The sequence below is a fragment of the Microcaecilia unicolor genome, chromosome 11, assembly GCF_901765095.1.
Source record: "Microcaecilia unicolor chromosome 11, aMicUni1.1, whole genome shotgun sequence".
NCBI classification, from domain to species: domain Eukaryota; kingdom Metazoa; phylum Chordata; class Amphibia; order Gymnophiona; family Siphonopidae; genus Microcaecilia; species Microcaecilia unicolor.
The window spans coordinates 129,700,830-129,718,083 of record NC_044041.1 but is presented as its reverse complement, the minus strand read 5'-3'; the positions used below and the strand labels follow the sequence as shown (position 1 = coordinate 129,718,083).

Below are 17,254 nucleotides of genomic sequence, written 5' to 3'. Positions count from 1 at the left end.
GTAGAATATTTCCTTTATCTTTTGGGAACAGTCCATTTTGTAGCATATAATTCAGATGCATCGTGAGGTCTGATATGAATTGTTGAGGTGCGAATTTTATAAGGTTGTTTGGGCATATGTCTAATTTGCAGTGAGACTTTGCGAACCTTTTGATTGCTTGGGAGATATTGGAGTATCATGCAGGAGGATGTCGAAGTTAGTCCAGGTTCGATCAGCTGGATATTCGCCAAGGATTGGTGGATATTCGCCAAGGATTGGGTCTAGACAATCGAGGAATTTTATGTAGTTGATGGTATTAACTGGTAACTTGAGTCATAGTTTTACAATTTTCTCTTTGAAGTATTTCGCAAGATTATCTGCTGATGGGATGTCTGTGCTATTTGAAGTAACCTGTGTAGTATCTAATAATTTGCTCACAAGTTGAAAAGGTTTATGTGTATCCTTGTAGTCTGGCCCAATTTTAGTTTTGTAATACGATCTTTTGGTTTGTTTGATGGTATATTTGTATTTTCTTTGTAGTTGCTTGTGGAGTGGTCTTTCTTTTTATTCCATGCTTCTAACTTGTGTTTTTAGTTTTTTCGGTTCTTCATTAAACCAAGGTATTTTCTTCCTACGTGAGGTCCTAATTTGCAAAGGTGCTATGTTGTCTAAAATGCTTCTGCATCTATTATCCCATTCTAGAAGAAATTGGTTTGAATCAGTTTGTGCTGTCCATTCATTGTTATAGAATTGTTGCCAGAATATAGACGGATCAATCTGGCCTCTCGTGGTATAGGTTGAGCACTCTTATTTATGGTATACATCTTTTTTTCGCCATTGAAGGGAAATGTTTAGTTTGTAATGGTCAGACCATGGTATAGCTGTCCGCTTTGTGGTTGTTAATACAAGGTTTAAATCTGAGAATTTGTATGTGATGATGTCTAGTGTGTGTCCTTTAATATGGGTTGATTGCATATTTGGCCAGTAGAGATCGCATAGATGAAAGAAATCCATACATTCACGCACATTGAGTTATGGTCTTCAAGGTGAAGATTGATATCCCCTACTATGATAAGGTTGGAGTTAGAAATACATGTGTTTGATATGAAGTCCATAAAGTGTGTTTGGCAGTCATGCCAGTTTCCTGGTGGTCTATAAAATAGGACTACGTTTAGGTGGTCGAGCAAATTTATATTATTGATACTAACTGAGGCAACTTCAAGATGGGGGAGTATGGATTCAGCTATAGTTGTAACAATGAAGTGAGATCTATGGATTACAGCTATACCTCCTCCTCTTTTTCCATTCCTTGTCCAGTGGGTAATTTTATATCCTGGGGGGCAAAGATCTAAAATTATGGGGTCTTTGAGTCATGAATCCAGGTTTCACTAACGAATAGAAGATCAAGATTGTCTGTTGTAATCCAGTCTGTTATCGTTGTTGTTTTGTTGACTACCAATCTGGCAATTATGTATCCCATTTGAATTGACTGGTAAGGTTCGTTTAGGGACGATGATGTATTAATTTTTATTAGTTGTCTATCCTCTTTGATTCTGGGTTTGCCTGGTTAAGTGCTGCTGGTTATCCCCTCTTGGCCCAGTTATCAGGGTTTAAGCAGGAAGGAGCCTCTCCTACCTGCTTAACACCTTTGAATATCTACCTGAGAGCATAGAGACGTGCGTGCACACACACACCCAAAGAGGCACAGAGCATAATGACACACAAACACATACAGACATACAGTTACACAGGGACACAAATATAAGACATATTCAACCACACACAGATAAAGATAGAGCTAAGAGATGCACATACATACAGAAAAGGACACACACAGTGATATTGAGGCAGAAATACACTCACATATACTCAAAGATGCATACACAGATAAAGATGTACAACACACATAATGAAGTTAGACAGAGAAATAGGTGGTACTTTGCTTCATTCTCACCTTAAAATTATTTTCCATCTCAGGGAAGACTCCAATCTTCCCTCGGAGGGCAGTGCACACCAGACTGGGAAGAAGCAGGAGAAGTGATTCATGAAGTGAGTTTAACTGTGAGGCACCTCCCACACCCTCCCTAGCTCAGCGTGCTACAGCCACACCTCTTGTGCTGATCCAGCAGATCCTTGTCTGTGATGAGTATCTTCAGCTCTTTTAGGTCCTGAAGAAATTCCTTGTCTAGATCCATATCCATATCATCCGCCTGGTTATCTGTGGGGATTGAGAAGGAAAAAGCACATTATTTGCTAGAACTGACTGTGAAGGAAGCTGCTCTCAGGCAACATTCACCCTTCAGCTGTGCACAGTTTTCCAGCTTCTTTATCAGAGTCACACTGTAAGTGCCAGCGCAGGGCAGATTCAGCAGCCACTCACCTACTGCACCCAAAGTCCAATTCTGGATCAGCTGCTCTGCACAGTAGGCAAAGTCCTCGAAGGTCAAGTACTGCAGTTTCTTCTTGCCTGTCTCAAAGCGGCTGTTGGCAAAGAATACTATGGCAGCATAGTCCCTAGTGGAGGGAGATAAGAGGCATTAACGGTCTCTCACTTGAAGGAGATCTGTTGTCTGTGGTGTGTAAAGAAGATTTGCACTTCAGTGGCAATTAAAATACACTCAAGAAACGTAGGAGAGGGAATCCAAAGCACACCCAAACAAAGCAGGATAGTTAAAAAAGCACAAGGAGTCTTCAAGAGTAGGGGCATCAAGTCAGAACTTTATTGTTCAATAAAGTTCTGACTTGATGCACCTACTCTTGAAGGTTCTTTGTAGGTTTTTGGCTATCCAATTAAAATCCATTCAGCAGAATTGAGTAAGTAGCTCCAGCCTGGACTAGGTCCATCACAACTGGTACAATCAACATTAAGAGTTCTTTCAAATATATGTTTGCTTTCCCTTTCTCATCTAGTTGAATAACATTTAGAAATGAAATATTTCCCCAACACCTTGCCCCATGATGTCAGGAGTAGAAACCTAGTGCTTATGAAGCAGGTTGTGAACTCAAATCCAGCTTCTCCCACATACACTCCCTATGACCTTTCACAGTCACTTCAGGCTTTATAGCTTCAGGTTCAAACTTAAAATTATAAGCGCCCTTAGACAGGGAAATAACTTTGTACCTGAATGTAACTCGCCTTGACTCAGATTTGGAATTTGGACAATGCGAGTAATAAAATCTAAAGTCCCAGGCACATAAGGATACTATGCCAGAACCGGATTATAAAGCTCTATCTCAGCAGTGGACAACAGACTTGGGGACAGATGTTGCTTCAGCGTTGGTGCGGTCTCACGTATTATCACTCAGAAGGGTGACATACCAGTCTACACACTGGGAATTACAGTACAAATTTGTTTTTCGGCTGCATATTCCCCCTTGAAGAGCGTTTTATATGGGTCTGTCGTCCTGGGGGGAGTGCCCGAAGTGTGGAACAGAGGGTGCCAACTTGGGACACATGTTTTGGACATGCAAAAGCATAGAAGGACTCTGGAAGGCCATTATAAACTATGTTAATAAAATCTGGCACCAGCGTTGGAGCTATGATCCGGCTCTACTGTTTGGCCAACCCCAGTTGCGGCAGCCCTTGGCGAGGGGCTTTACAGCATTTGTAGCCAGAACCGTGATAGCTGGCAAACAGATTATCCTAACGGAGTGGTTGGCTACTAAAGCGCCCTCCCTCCAACAGTGGCGGTTGAAAATGCTGTTAATGATGCGGATAGAGAGGGTGGAGATTGTTGACTTTGAATCACAGGCAGGGGAAAATTTCAGCAATTGTGGGCACCTCTTTGGAATACGTTAACTCCATCAGCACGAAGTCATTTATTGAATGTATAAATAATGTGATATTAGTACAAGGGAGGGGGAATGGGGGGTGGAGTAGGGGGGGATAGAAGGGGGGGGAAGGGAAGAAATGTAAAAACTCAATTTCTGTAACAAAAGTAGTTTTGCTATTGTGTATTTTGTTTCTAATAAACATGATTTAAACATAAAATCTAAAGTCCAAATCCAACTCTGTCAACCCTGCTGTATAAAACTACAATGGATTTTTTTTTTGTTTTAAATCCATGGCACCTTAATGGACAACTTTGGCTTTTAAAGTCATTAAAGGGGGAAGTTATCAACGTGTGCTACTGTTAAGATGAGTTATTTTACTACAACTCGTGCAGCAATGAGACTTAGTTATTAATAACCCAGGTTAACAGTAAAATAACCTATCTTAACAATAGTTCACATTGAGAACTTCACCCCTATCTGGCTAAAGTAATCAGTTTAAAATCAGACTAGAGTTTGAAGGTAGAACTTCAAGTTAATCTGTTTAGTGCAAAATTCAGCCACTAAGAGGCCAATATTCATAGGGATTATGTTGATAACTTTCAGTGTTAGCCTTCTAAACTGGCCTCTTTGAAAATTTACTACGGCTGAGTTGTGAAATTTATACTCAGAATTTCATCAAACTCTTAAAAAGTGGATGGCAACAGGGGCAGATTTAGGGCATGGAAAAAATTAGGAACTTAGCACCAATTTTCAGAACTAGTGGAGCAATTCTACAACCTATCAGTGCAAATTTTTGGAATACAAGTATTTACGTGCCATTATGCACATTTACATTTACGCATGCAGTGCTAGCAATGCACCTAAGTACTATTCTACAAATACCTGCAAGGGGGAATACACAGAGGCACGATACACATGGGGCTCTCACTAACATGCATTACTTACAGAACACTTATGTCCTGGGTTGGGGAGTAGGAAGGCAGTAACTTAATAGAATTGTAGAGGTGTGGCAAGGACATGTTCCTGGTATTTCACAGATCAGTGCAGCATACCTGGCCAGACGATCAGAGAGCAGAAAGTGCTGCTGAATGTTATCCACCAGTGACCCCTTCATTTCTTCTACCACCTTAAAAACGCGCTTGAAGTTATCAAACTGACACCAAGAAAGAGAATAAAACATGGTCAGAGAACAAAGGAAACTATTAAGGCAAGGTGTGTATGTGCGTGAAATAGACAGAGATACACACAAACAAAAACAGGTATCATTAGACAAAGTTCATTCCTTCAATCACTGATTTCTCAACACAGATCATGGGTTGTGATCCTCAGGACTAAAGATGGGGAGCCAGCAATGGTGAAGCAGTCCACTGCAAGCTCTGATCTCCAGAGCTCATCTGCCCACTGTGGAATGCAATCCCTATGGACCAGGACTACTGCAGGCTCATGGGAATAAGGACAGTCTTTGTGGACTACAGACCCTGAGTCTGAGGAGTTAAGAGTGAAGGTTGGCCATGGTTCCTGAAAGATGAGCCTGTTCTCGGTTGTGGGGACTACAACAGGCATGGGCTGTAATCTCCGGTTCAAAGGAAGTGCCTGGTAACATGTTCTCATCTCTACCTGCCTCCTGCAGCTCTTTAAAGTGATGCTGGTTTTCTCACTGACATCATCAAGATCCTTTTTCGTTCCTTTGGAGAGTTTCTTCCCTAGGACCTCCCTTACAAAGGCTTCATCAAATGCATAATACCTGTGCCAAGGACAGACAGGAAAGCATAAGAACCATGAGTTTAGTGCCACTCTTAGAAACACAGCTGAGGGGGCAGATCATAACTTAAGCCTCACAATGCCACTGTTTTTATCTCCCCACCTCCTGCTGTGACTGCCTACGGGGCTCATTTTCAAAGCACTTAGCCTTCCAAAGTTCCATAGGTTTCTATGGATCTTTGGAAGGCTAAGTGCTTTGAAAATATGCCTCTATATCTTCCCCACTTCCCAACTCCATTCTTGGATCTCTCCTGCCTCCTACTGCCATTGTCCAGGTTTCCTCCTCTCTCATTTGTGGAACTCACTTTTGAATCAGCATGACCTGCCGGCAGGGTGGGATCTGGAAAAGCAGCTGGTTGACGAGTTTCATGGGATAATGCAGAAGCCGCTCCAACATCTGGAAGGTGCGGTAATGATCCATGGTGTCACTCTGCAGCACATCAGCTGTGGCACCAGTCTGTTCCAAGATCCCGCTCTTGATACGGATGCTGACAGCATCGCTGGCTGAAAAGGAAAGAGCAGGGCCTCAGCATGGATTGAAGAGTGAGTTACCTTCTCAGAAGCACCTATGTGTGCAGCTGCTCCATCTACAGGCAGCAGAGCTCAGCTGGGAGGTAATGTTTAAAAACCAAGAGGTCAACATTCAGTGTATAAAATATCCACTTAAAGTTAATTTGCTTATTTAATTGCTTAACTGTAAGCACATTTTCAACTGGCTTATCCATTTAAGTTGGACTGTTAATCAAATCAATTCTTGTGTACAGCTAATATCCCCTTTTCCAGGGTTCAGTGCGGTTTACATTCTAGGTGAGGCAAAAGCTAGTGTGAGGTATGAGAACAATTAGAGACCATTGATGTAATGCACAAGACCAAAAATATTATATGAAAGGATAATGGATGATACTAGGAGGTAGAAGTCAATGGGTTGTTATGAAGCAGTCTTTGGGAAGAGAAAGGTTTTTAGCCTCTTCCTGAAGCTATGGTAGCTGTTTTCTGTTCTGATGGCAATGGGTAGAGAGTTCCATATTTTAATTCCAAGCACAGAGAATAGAGAGCTGAAAATCTTCTGATTTCGAAATGTCTTTTGAAACAGTGACGCTAGCATCAGTTGTTCTTTCAGTCTGTTAGACTGGACCAAATATAGTGAAGTGGTCTTAGTCAGCAGTTCAGCGGTGAAACCCTTTAAGATTTGAAAAACTAAACAAGCACCTATGGGAAGCCAGCATAGTTTGTTAAAATGAGTTGAAACATTAGTATATCTATTCAATCTGTATAAGTACATAAGCATCGCCATGCCGGGACAGACCAAGGGTCCATCAAGCCCAGCACCCTGTTGACAGCGGCCAAAAGAACAAACAATTTGTCCCGCCCATCCCAGAAATAGTAGATTATTCCCACATCCATCCAATAACATTCTATGGCCTTTTCCTCCAGAAAGCCATCCAACCCTTTTTTAAAGTCCGCTAAGTCAAACTGTATGATTTGCAGGTTTTTTTTCTGATATTGACACTTAATACCAAGAAATAGAATGTTACAGTAATCCAAGTGAGGCAGGACTAACATTTGGACTAGTAGTGCAAAGGCTTTTTGGTCGAAGAATGACCTGACTAGACACAGCTGTCTCATTTTGAATAGTGTTTTCTTCCATAGTTGGTTAATTTGGGAAGAGAAGGTAAGTGAAGAATCAAGCAGGACCCTTAGTACGCTGGTTTCAGACTTGACTGCAAAGCTTTGACCAATGGGCAAATATATTGATGATAGGACCTCAGCTCCCTGATTTTGGAACCATAGGACCTTGTTTTTTCGCACATTCAGTTTCAGTTTATTGGTCAGTCCTAAATTTAAACAGCTATGTTATTTAAGTTAGCACAGCTATTTATGCAGCCCTGCATATACAGATGAAGTTATCCATATAGCATAACTGCGGGAAAGCTGAAAGTCATTCAGGAGCTCAAGGTTCCAATTAAGGTATTCTTGAAGGATATTAATCAAAACAAGCAAGTTAGGGTATCCCAATGGAAAGGTTAAAATAAAGGCAAGTGTAGCCCATGTGGTTAAGCAGGTTGTCGATACAAACAAAGTACATTCTTTGAAATATCATGTATTACAAATGCTAGAAGCCTACAAAATAAGATGGGAGAATTTAGAGTATATAGCAGTAAATGAAGAAGTAGATGTAATAGGCACCTCAGAGATCTGGTGGAAAAAGGATATGGGACACTGAGATGCCAGGATACAAATTATATTGCAATGATAGGGTGGATAAAATTGGAGAGGGGATGGAACTATGTTAAAGAAGGAATTCAGTCAAACAAAATAAATATTCTGCAGGAAACAGATTCAATTTGGAATCCTTGCTGTGACATCTAATGGAATTTGCAAGCAGGACCGACCATCTGACAGAACTGAACTTGTTTTGCTGCGACCTGCCCACCAGCTGAGATTGAGACACTCCCACTGGCTCTGCCTCATTTAGTGACATTATCTGCAGTGCCAGAATAAGAGTGAGACACAGACACTGGAGGTGACATGTGCAGACTCTGTTGCACTGACAAAGAAGCACGACTAAGGAGCTCTTTAGTGCGCTCCTTCATGGTGCATTAGTTAATGCACACTCACTTAGAAATAAGGCAAAAGTGATTTATGAACTTGTCAGGGATATGAATTTAGATTTGTTTATATTTTACTGAATCATGGATTACTGTGACAGATACAGTTTTTCTCAATCAATTGTGCCCTCCATCATATAGGGTTATTTTGAAACTAGGGCTGCATTTCTAAGTAGGCTGTCTGTTTTAGATTCTTTAATTTGTATTTCATATCTTTTCATTACTTTTATTCTTTAATTTATTTAAGACTGCATTTTGATTAAAATTTGTGATTAACCATATGTCATTTATTTATTTACTTTCCGACTCTGGAGAATGGAGGGTTACGCGACTTGCCCAGAGTCACAAGGAGCTGCAGTGATGAAATAAATAACATACCTTTAATCTCACAATTAAAATTTTAATCAAAATGAAGCCCTATTTGAAACCTCATCAAGGTTGTTTGGGTAGAGGAATATTGGTTATATACAAACAGAATTTTGCATTGTAAGAATTAAGAGTAAAAATTATACCAGAATATGAACTTTTAGTAAGAACAAGAGTTTGGTTTTTAGGGATTGTGTATTGTCCACCTGACCTATTACATAAAGATTATTCTCCATCCATAGACTCTCTTCTCTCCTTCAATGCTCATCTTGAAAAAATGATTCTGATAATTTTTAGGAGTCCTTTTACTAAAGGGAATTAAGCTCTTAATGTTCAATTAGTGCATGCAAACAGGCTACGGCAGAGGCACATTAAAACATTTTACACTATTTTGACTGTATACGCTAGCCCATGCATTATTGATTTTTGAAAGATATTTTTCAGAGGGGGCAAGTCATGAGCGGAGAGTGGGTATACTGGTATTTTCTGCAGCATGCGCTAACTGAATAATACAGAGTTAATGCAGGAGCACTTAGAACCTCCTAAATAGAAGACGGTAAGTTCTCCTGTGTTAATTTTTTTAAGGCACCATGTGCTAATAACCATTTTTTTTTTGTTACATTTGTACCCCGCGCTTTCCCACTCATGGCAGGCTCAATGCGGCCATCATCTAGTACACAGACTTTGGGACCTACAATTGCATAGTTCTAGAGGAAGCCCTGCTGTATGGCCCCTGGCCAAGAACTGTTGCTTCAGCTGGGAAGGAGGCAGCTGCTTTGACCTGGGACTTGCAGGGAGAGTTTACAAACCCTTCTCTCACAGGTCGGCAGAACCAGCTTGTAGCTGTCTCTGATGACTTCCAGAACCCAAGTGTCTGAAGTTACCCTGGTCCACTCGCCCAGGAATGAGGACAACCTTCCTCCTATCTGCACTGGGCCATGGACCAGGTCCCCATCATTGGATACGAGATCCTGGGGGAGGGCCGGAGGATGAACCTCCAGGCCGGCGGTCCCTGCGAAAGGAATGCTGCTTGAGGGAGAAGTTCCATTTGAAGGAAGAGGAGGCAGAGGAGCCCGACTTGCCTGGGCGATACAGACAGGCTTCCTGGAACCGGCCATTGCAGGAACCAGGGCGAGCACTGCTGGCCCGAGTCCTGACCTCCGGCAACCTCTTGCCCTTGGACGTGCCGAGCTCTGTCATGATCTTGTCCAGCTCGTCCCCAAAGAGCAGCTTGCCTTTAAAAGGCAACTTGGCTAGGCGAGATTTAGAGGCATCCATACCTTTGGCCGAGGCTCTCAAAACATCATACAGCAAGTCTGCCAAGTAGGCCAAGCCCGACTCCAGGGTCGGCCATTCCGCCCTCCAGGAAGGGTCTGAGGGGGAAGCCCGCTGCAAAACAGTCAGGCACGCCATAGCCACATAAGAGTTGCAAACCGAGGCTTGCAAACTCAGGGCGGCCGCCTCAAAGGACGACTTCAAGGCCGCCTCCATTCTCCTGTCCTGAGCGTCCTTCAGGGCAGTGCCACCTTCCACCGGCAGCGCCGTTTTCTTAGTCACAGCAGTGATTAAAGAATCTACCGTGGGCCAGATAAAGGCTTCCCGTTCTCCCTCTGGCAGGGGGTACAGATGGGATATAGCCCTGGCTACCTTCAGGCTCGCTTCAGGGGCATCCCATTGCGCCGAAATTAAGGTCTGCATGGCTTCATGCATGTGGAAGGTTCTAGGCGGGCGCTTCGTTCCCAGCATAATGGCGGAGCCAGTAGAGGCTGAGAGAGAGCCTTCCTCCGGAGAGGCAATTTTCAAAATGCTCATGGGCTGCACTAGCAGGTTGGGCAAATCCTCTGAGGGAAAAGGGCACGCTGCAGAGGGGTCATCCGCTCCATCCGAGCGAGGATCAGTCTCTTCCACAGAGTCCGCCAAGGATCTCTGGGAGAACTCAGACACGCTTCCGTCATCCACATTAGAGGAGACAGAGTCCCCTAGGGCCTGAAAATCCACCCGAGGGTGTTTGAGCATGGAGGCCTCATCACCCTTATCCGACAGGGGAGCGGGGGCAGCGTTCTGCATAAAAAAGGCCTGATGCAGCAGCAAAATGAACGCAGGGGAGAAGCCCCCCAGCCTGTGCATTTCTGCAGCTTGTGCCGCAACCCTAGAGGCGCCCTCAACCTGCGGTCCCAAGATCAGGGGAGAGGCGCGTTGCACGTCCAAAATGGCGTCCGGTGCGAAACTCCGAGAAGGAGCCATGCGGGAAGAATGGCACTTTAATTTTGCCGACTTCTTATCGCCGCCCGAGTCAAGGCAACCAAGCTATTAACGTCTCCCACCTCAAGGGCGGCCCAAGAAGAAGCCGTCCGAGCTGCGTGGCCGGGCACACCCGGGAGGGCGGCCAGCGGGGGATGGGCGCCTAAGGCGGGAAAAACCGCCGCACCGGAGGAAAAACCGGGGAACTCTCCCGACTCCGAAAGGGCGCCCAAAAAGGGCGACTCTACCTTTGGGCCCCCCGCTTCCCCGCTAGGCACGCGAACGCGTTCCGGGAAGCATCTTGTCACGCCCTTGCCATCCGCGGCCATAGCCACATGGAGACCGTTCGGGGAACCCCCTGCCCGCTAGTAAAGGTAAAATTACCTGCTTCTCGCTCCGAGCTGCAACGATCTAGAGTCCCAGTGAGTAGCTGCAAACAAGGACGTCTTTCTCTCAAGGACGTCTATTTTTCTGGGTTTTTTTTTTTTTTTTTAAACGTAGCCAGCGGGAGTGGGGAGAAAAGGAGGGACCTGGCACCACCAGGTTTGTACTTGCTCACGAAGAGCCCTCAACCCCAAGTACTCAACAAAACCTAAACAATTAGGCTTGGAGACCTAGCCAGAGCTGCTGCTGTGCGACCACACACCTCTAGATAGAGAACATACTGAGGAGTTTCTGGCAGCACATGACCACATATAGGGAGGCAAAAGATTGCTCTCTATCTCCACCTGCTGGTAGATGGACACAACCCACCAGTCTATGGATTGATCTGCTTGATGAAATGGAATTATATTTAAAATTTCCAGGTAGTTGTGAATGACAGAGTAAAAGGAGACAGTTTGCAAAGCTGAAAGACCAAGGACTGGGAGGAAATGGCTAGGCCAAAAGGAAAATAAGACAAATCCCTTTTTTAGCTCCAGCAAAAATGGAATAGGAACCTCAGGGAATGTTTTCTTTTTCTTTTACATATATTTATTATTTTCCACAAATCCAAATCCAGTACATCATCCAATATCACTTCACAATACAAAGCCAAGAACTGTTTATCCGACAGAACAACCCAGGGAATGTTTTCTAAGTTGCTGTCATGTTGCCTGCATATTACCAGTGAAACAAACAGGTATATTTCATTCTGGTACCTGAATAGCCATCCAGCCATAGCTGGTAAACCTCCTCATCAATCAGAGTAGTGTTCCCCACAAATATATCCAGCTCATTAGACATTTCTGAAGTGTCTTAGGCGCCTGTACATTGATCCTTTCCACAGTCACCGATGTCCTTAGAAAAGAAAAAGAGACATGTAAGCCAACATGATTAGAAATCAGATTTTAGCCCTCATTTTTCTCTGTCAGATATCTGTCTGTGATACAAAGGAAAGTGGCAAGAGGGGAAAAGGATGGTTCCGTATTGAACATTGGAACGTAAAAGTGGCCCTTGTTATACAATCCAAAATCTGGTCTCCTAGTTATCAGCATTACCCTTTATTTCCTTTCTCTGAGCCAGTGGCCATGCTGAAGCATCTTCACCATGAGATGCAAGATATGGGCACTGAAAAGAGGCTTACAGAGGTCAAGCTGCAGGCCTACCATCATTGTAATTGTTGCACATTGGCAATAGTCTGCTGCAGAGTCATCTAGGAAAGTAGGACAGGCTCAGCTAGCAGCAATCCCAGTCTGGTCTTTGATACTGTAATGAATACACTACATAAGGCTACTAACCAAGTTTATGCTCAGCTTCCTCCCACTCTCCCACAGTCTAGTCTGTTTCCTCCCTGCAATTGTTATACTAGTTCATTTCAATACATAGAAACAAATATATTTTTGTTTGTTGACCATTAAGGGGGAACACGTTTATTGAACTAACTTAATAGAGATTGAGGGGGAGAAGTTATCAACATGGGCACCATTAAGTCAGGTTATTTTTATCATGTCATGCTATTTTAGCACAGTGTCTAATCGCATAAAATGGGGCCTTGTGTTAATATAACCTCTCTTAATGGTAGCCTACATTGATAACTTCTCCTCCAAGAGGTCTGGCATGTGCTTGGAAGAAGGCTGGAAGGATAAAACCAGAACCTAATCAGTCACCTTTGGAATCTAATGGCAGTCCAAGATATATTTCCACAGTGCCAGACTTACCAAATTGCATCCCAGGAGGAAGACTTCTTGGCCAATTTGGTTTTGAACTTACATCAAAAGAACAGTGTGGTATTTGTAGTCCTTGATTCTACCCATTGAAATCAGGGTTCTTTCTGTCCCTTAAGGAAATTAAGGTGCAGTAAAAATCAGATTTTTATTGCAGCTTAATATCCCCCCCCCCCCCCCATGTTTCACAGCAACACCTGGTTTTACCCTATTCCACACCTAAAGTTGTTGATCTGATTTTCTCATTGATATATTCACAAGGAGGGTAGGCAGTTTTCAAATAGCCTATTTACTCAAGTAATTATCAAGCTCTCTTTATTTGATGGCTTTATTATTGTGTTGTACATTCTTTTGCCTTGAAATCTGTTTTTGAGCAGATTTCTTATATTTATTTGTAAGCAGCTTAGACTGTCTATGGATAAATAAATAATGCACTGGGACTAGGCTGCCTAAAATCCAAGCCTGGCCCATCTCCCTCTTGAACTGGGAAAGTTGGCAGCTCTACATTGCTGATACCAAATAAAACAGAGATTGTATACAAACATGCCTCAAACATATTAATTTCACACCAGGGCCAAATAGGATTTGTCAACTCATCCAGGTTAATTAAAAAAATATATTGACTCAGCCTTGGGTTTGCCCCATTGCAGAGATGTAGCTCTTACTTTTCTCAAGGAAAAAGCTCCATGCATGCAGTGGAGTAAGACGAGAATCCGGATCCTAAACGGTTTTAGAATGTCTGTACCTGAACTGGGTAAGTCGTCATGTATGCAAAGTCCGGGGTTTCTACTACTTGAGAAGTTGAAGTCAAGAAGCTACCTATGGTCGACACCGGCGCTTATCCTCTGACGCGTTCTGCTTCTGCGACGTGTGCCCGCCCAGCTAGAAACAGGAAGTTCACGTTAGAGAGCTGCGCCGGCAGCTGCTGCCTCCGGTAAGAACATGAGAGGTGGAGCGGAGCAGGCATCTGTATAGCAAGGAGATTGGATGAAAACAGGACAGGATGACGTCAAAACGTTGAAGCCAATTAGGTTAGCCTATTTCCCCTTCCCAGTTCACTGAGCACAGCCGTCATCCCACTGGAGTGCACTTCACTCTTCAAAACAAAACAAACCTACGACGAGCTACTTGAATCGATGTTGTTGTTCATTATTGTTAGTAGCATTTTTATTTAATCTCACTTATATTTTCAAACATGCCAGCTTGTGCGGCATACGGATGTACACGGAGGAAGTATAATAATGGAATAACTTTTTTTTTATAGTTAGAGTAGTAATTTGTTTATAAACGTAATCAGTGTTTCATTTGGAGGGGCTGGTTATAGGGACATCATAGCACGTGTTATATTCGTGCAGAGAATTTTTTTCTCCTGATAAAGGGCCACTAAAACAGACATCATGTTATGTGAATTAGGTGCACAACATTTTGGAATTTCTATTTAATTACTTATTTATGACATTTATATCCCACATCAAACATGAATTAGGTTGAAACCTGGGATCATTTTAAAATCTTTTTTTTCCCTGTGCCTAATCAAAAGAAAAAGATGGCATGTGAGAACTTGCTCCTTTTCTTTTGTGGATTGTAGTTCTATATTAAAAAATGTACTTGATATTTTTATGACAACTGTTTAAAAAGACAGATGCTGAATAATTAAGATAAAACTACCTTCATGCAGAAGTCCAGAATCAGTCCACACTTGCCAACATTGTCAGTTTAGCACACTATTAGCCGCCAAGTTCATACAAACTTAATCATGTTCAATGGAAAATAAATCTGTTGACTCAGCCAGGCTGCTTGCTACTGAATATTCCATCACTGTTTCATTATTCTACCAAGTATTTCGTATTAAGGGCATTTGTTTTAAACTGTTTAGTTATGTTTAAACAAAATATTTATTGTGTATCTAAAATGTAAACTTCTACAAAACAGATGAAGATGTGATTCCATGTGCCCCAATGAAAGGAGAGTTTAATTTTACTTCCATTTAATTTCAATATATTCCATCTTTATAACACCAGGTTTCACAAGGCAGATTGCAAAAACAGTTAAGATGAACCCATCAGGAAACAGGATATCCTCACTGAAATTTGGCCATCTGTATTGTATAGAATAGTGCAGACAAATGAGCACAAAATACAGAGTTTATAAGTTCTGTTTCTGCCAGCTACAATAATTTTTAAACTACTTTATTGATACTCAATTTTATTTCATGATATTTCTGTCTAGATAAGGGTAGCTTTCAAATAAATTAAAAAGCTGCCAAGTACAAAACAAAATGCACCATGCATAGGCAGTCTGTTCCATTATTTCTAATAATCTTTTGCTATTGTTTTCAATAACATTTGCTATTATTTTGGGTGTACTAAAACGGCAGCAAGCTCTGCCTACAGGCTTCTGCCTATATAATGGACTAGATAGGCACAACATGTCTCCTGTTTTCATCCAACCTTCTTTGCTGCATGTATCATTTTCTCAGTCAAGCAACAACTTCACGACATTTGTATATGTGTATGTGTATATGTGTTTCATATATCTATTGAAATGTTGAATAGAAAAGAAAACATACTGTAGCTGGACATGTTTACTCCTACCCTTCTGAGGTAATATTTAAGCACCTTTCTGACTTAGGGCTTTTTTTTTTTTTTACAAAACACTAGGAATTCTGGCGACGCTACAGCACAACTACAAGACGACGAAGAAAAATTTATCACATCATATAGTGAAAAGATCAATAAAGTGACCTTTCCAATGACAAAAAGACTCCTGATGCAGGCCAGATAGGCCGAAACACAGCTGTGTCGCGTCATGCACACTGAACATTTTATTGTATTTCATTAAATTGTTTCATTTGATTTTTAACTGAAGCGTCATCCTTCTTTATTTTTTGGTCTTCTTCGCTGTTTATTGTTTTCTGTTTATGGTTTTGCGAAGACTGGTTTCCTCTGTTTTTCGAATCATACAAACAAAGAAACATATCTATAGCTTGGTGCTCCAAATTTTCACCAGTTTTAATTTTACCCACTATACCGTTATCCCCCCTACTCCCCCGCCCTGTACCTTGTAGACATAATGCAGAGTTCAGCGGTGGAGGTTTTATCTTTTTCCTTCAACATCTGTAACTACCAGTCAAATATGTCATCTCAAAACAATTTGTTAAAGATCTTAGAAACAATAATACAAAACAAATTATTTCAATCTCAACAACAGATAAGTCAAATATTATTAAATTATTCCTAAATTTGACTAATCTACCTCCAAAAAGAAAAGGGGAAAGAGGGGTGAAGCCCCTCCCCCTTCTCACTACTCCCCAACCAATCACTAAGCTAAGACCAATGTAGATAGAAAGTGTGGTTTCTTATCATTTCTCATCTAAGTATCGCCACCAGCTAAAATGTCTCATCTCCTTCCCTCCCCTAAACTAAACCTCCAGCTCCTAATTAAATTATTTTAAATAAATAATTTTATATTACTTCAGTTTTATTGTACTTCAGTTTATTCTCCCTTGTATTTACAGTTTTTGCATTTTATTTCCTGTTATTGTTCTCTTCTGCCTCAGGAGTGGAATTAGCTAAAGAGAATAAAAATGACACAGATGTGTGAGCTGAGGAGGGCAAGAGTTCACATCAGAATCAAGAGAATCTTCCTGGAGGTCATCACATTATCCAAGCCTCTGTCTGTCTTATTACCTGTAACTTCCCTCTCCTGTGGCACTAGAGCTAGCAGATGCAAGCCTCAAACTTTATGGGCTGAAAGTGTGCATTAGAGGCTTCTGGGAAGAACATATGTACACTTGACATCCCCTTTCCTCCTTTGCTCTCAGTGATATCGGACATAGAGAGGAAGCAGGGCCAGTTTATTTGGTAGATAATAAAGCAGTAAAAGAAAACCATTCCGCAACCCAGCAAAGCCAAACAAAAACAACAAAGTGGACGTCCGTTTCACTGTTTGATTTGGTAGATAATGCCATACTAGGTTGCAGTTGGGCTGCAGTTGGAGGGGTTGCTTAGCAGTCACATCCAGACATAGGCCCCGGAACCGGGGAAGCTACAGGTGCCATGGCACCCTCAAAATTTTGTTACCCTTTCTCTCTTCTTATGAGGCCTTTTTTCTTTTACCTTGCATCTGTGCAAACTCAAGGCTGGCTGGCTTCCATCCCCTCCGAAAAAGAAAGTTTGGAGGAAGTTGAAGCCGGCAGACCTTGAGAATCTGAAGGCCCTGCATCTGACCAGCCATGCGATGTCTCCTACCTAGCTTATACAGTTGCCACTCCAGGATACCTAGTAAGAGAATAAATACCTCAAAGACACAGCAGGGAAGAAGAGAAATGCTGAAGATGGGGGGAGGGTTTGAATGTTCGACATCACAGGCAGAGGGGGG

At 42.2% G+C, this 17,254-nt stretch overlaps 1 protein-coding gene across 2 annotated transcripts in view; it reads right to left on the bottom strand.

Moving 5' to 3' along the window:
* Positions 1-13,773, bottom strand: part of FIBP (FGF1 intracellular binding protein) — a 28,587-nt gene extending 14,814 nt beyond the window's left edge. Inside the window, exons 1-8 of one of the 2 annotated variants that reach the window (XM_030218607.1) lie at positions 13,620-13,773; positions 11,870-12,008; positions 5,820-6,018; positions 5,371-5,497; positions 4,806-4,906; positions 2,360-2,493; positions 2,089-2,197; positions 1,934-1,997 (exon numbers count right to left, since the gene is read on the bottom strand). In XM_030218607.1, the coding sequence (XP_030074467.1) occupies positions 1,934-1,997; positions 2,089-2,197; positions 2,360-2,493; positions 4,806-4,906; positions 5,371-5,497; positions 5,820-6,018; positions 11,870-11,954 (819 nt within the window). In that variant the 5' untranslated portion in view covers positions 11,955-12,008; positions 13,620-13,773. Of the gene's footprint in view, positions 1-1,933; positions 1,998-2,088; positions 2,198-2,359; positions 2,494-4,805; positions 4,907-5,370; positions 5,498-5,819; positions 6,019-11,869; positions 12,009-13,539 lie in introns of both variants that reach the window. The other variant, XM_030218608.1, reaches the window with a different exon arrangement.
* Positions 13,774-17,254: the final 3,481 nt, after the last annotated feature.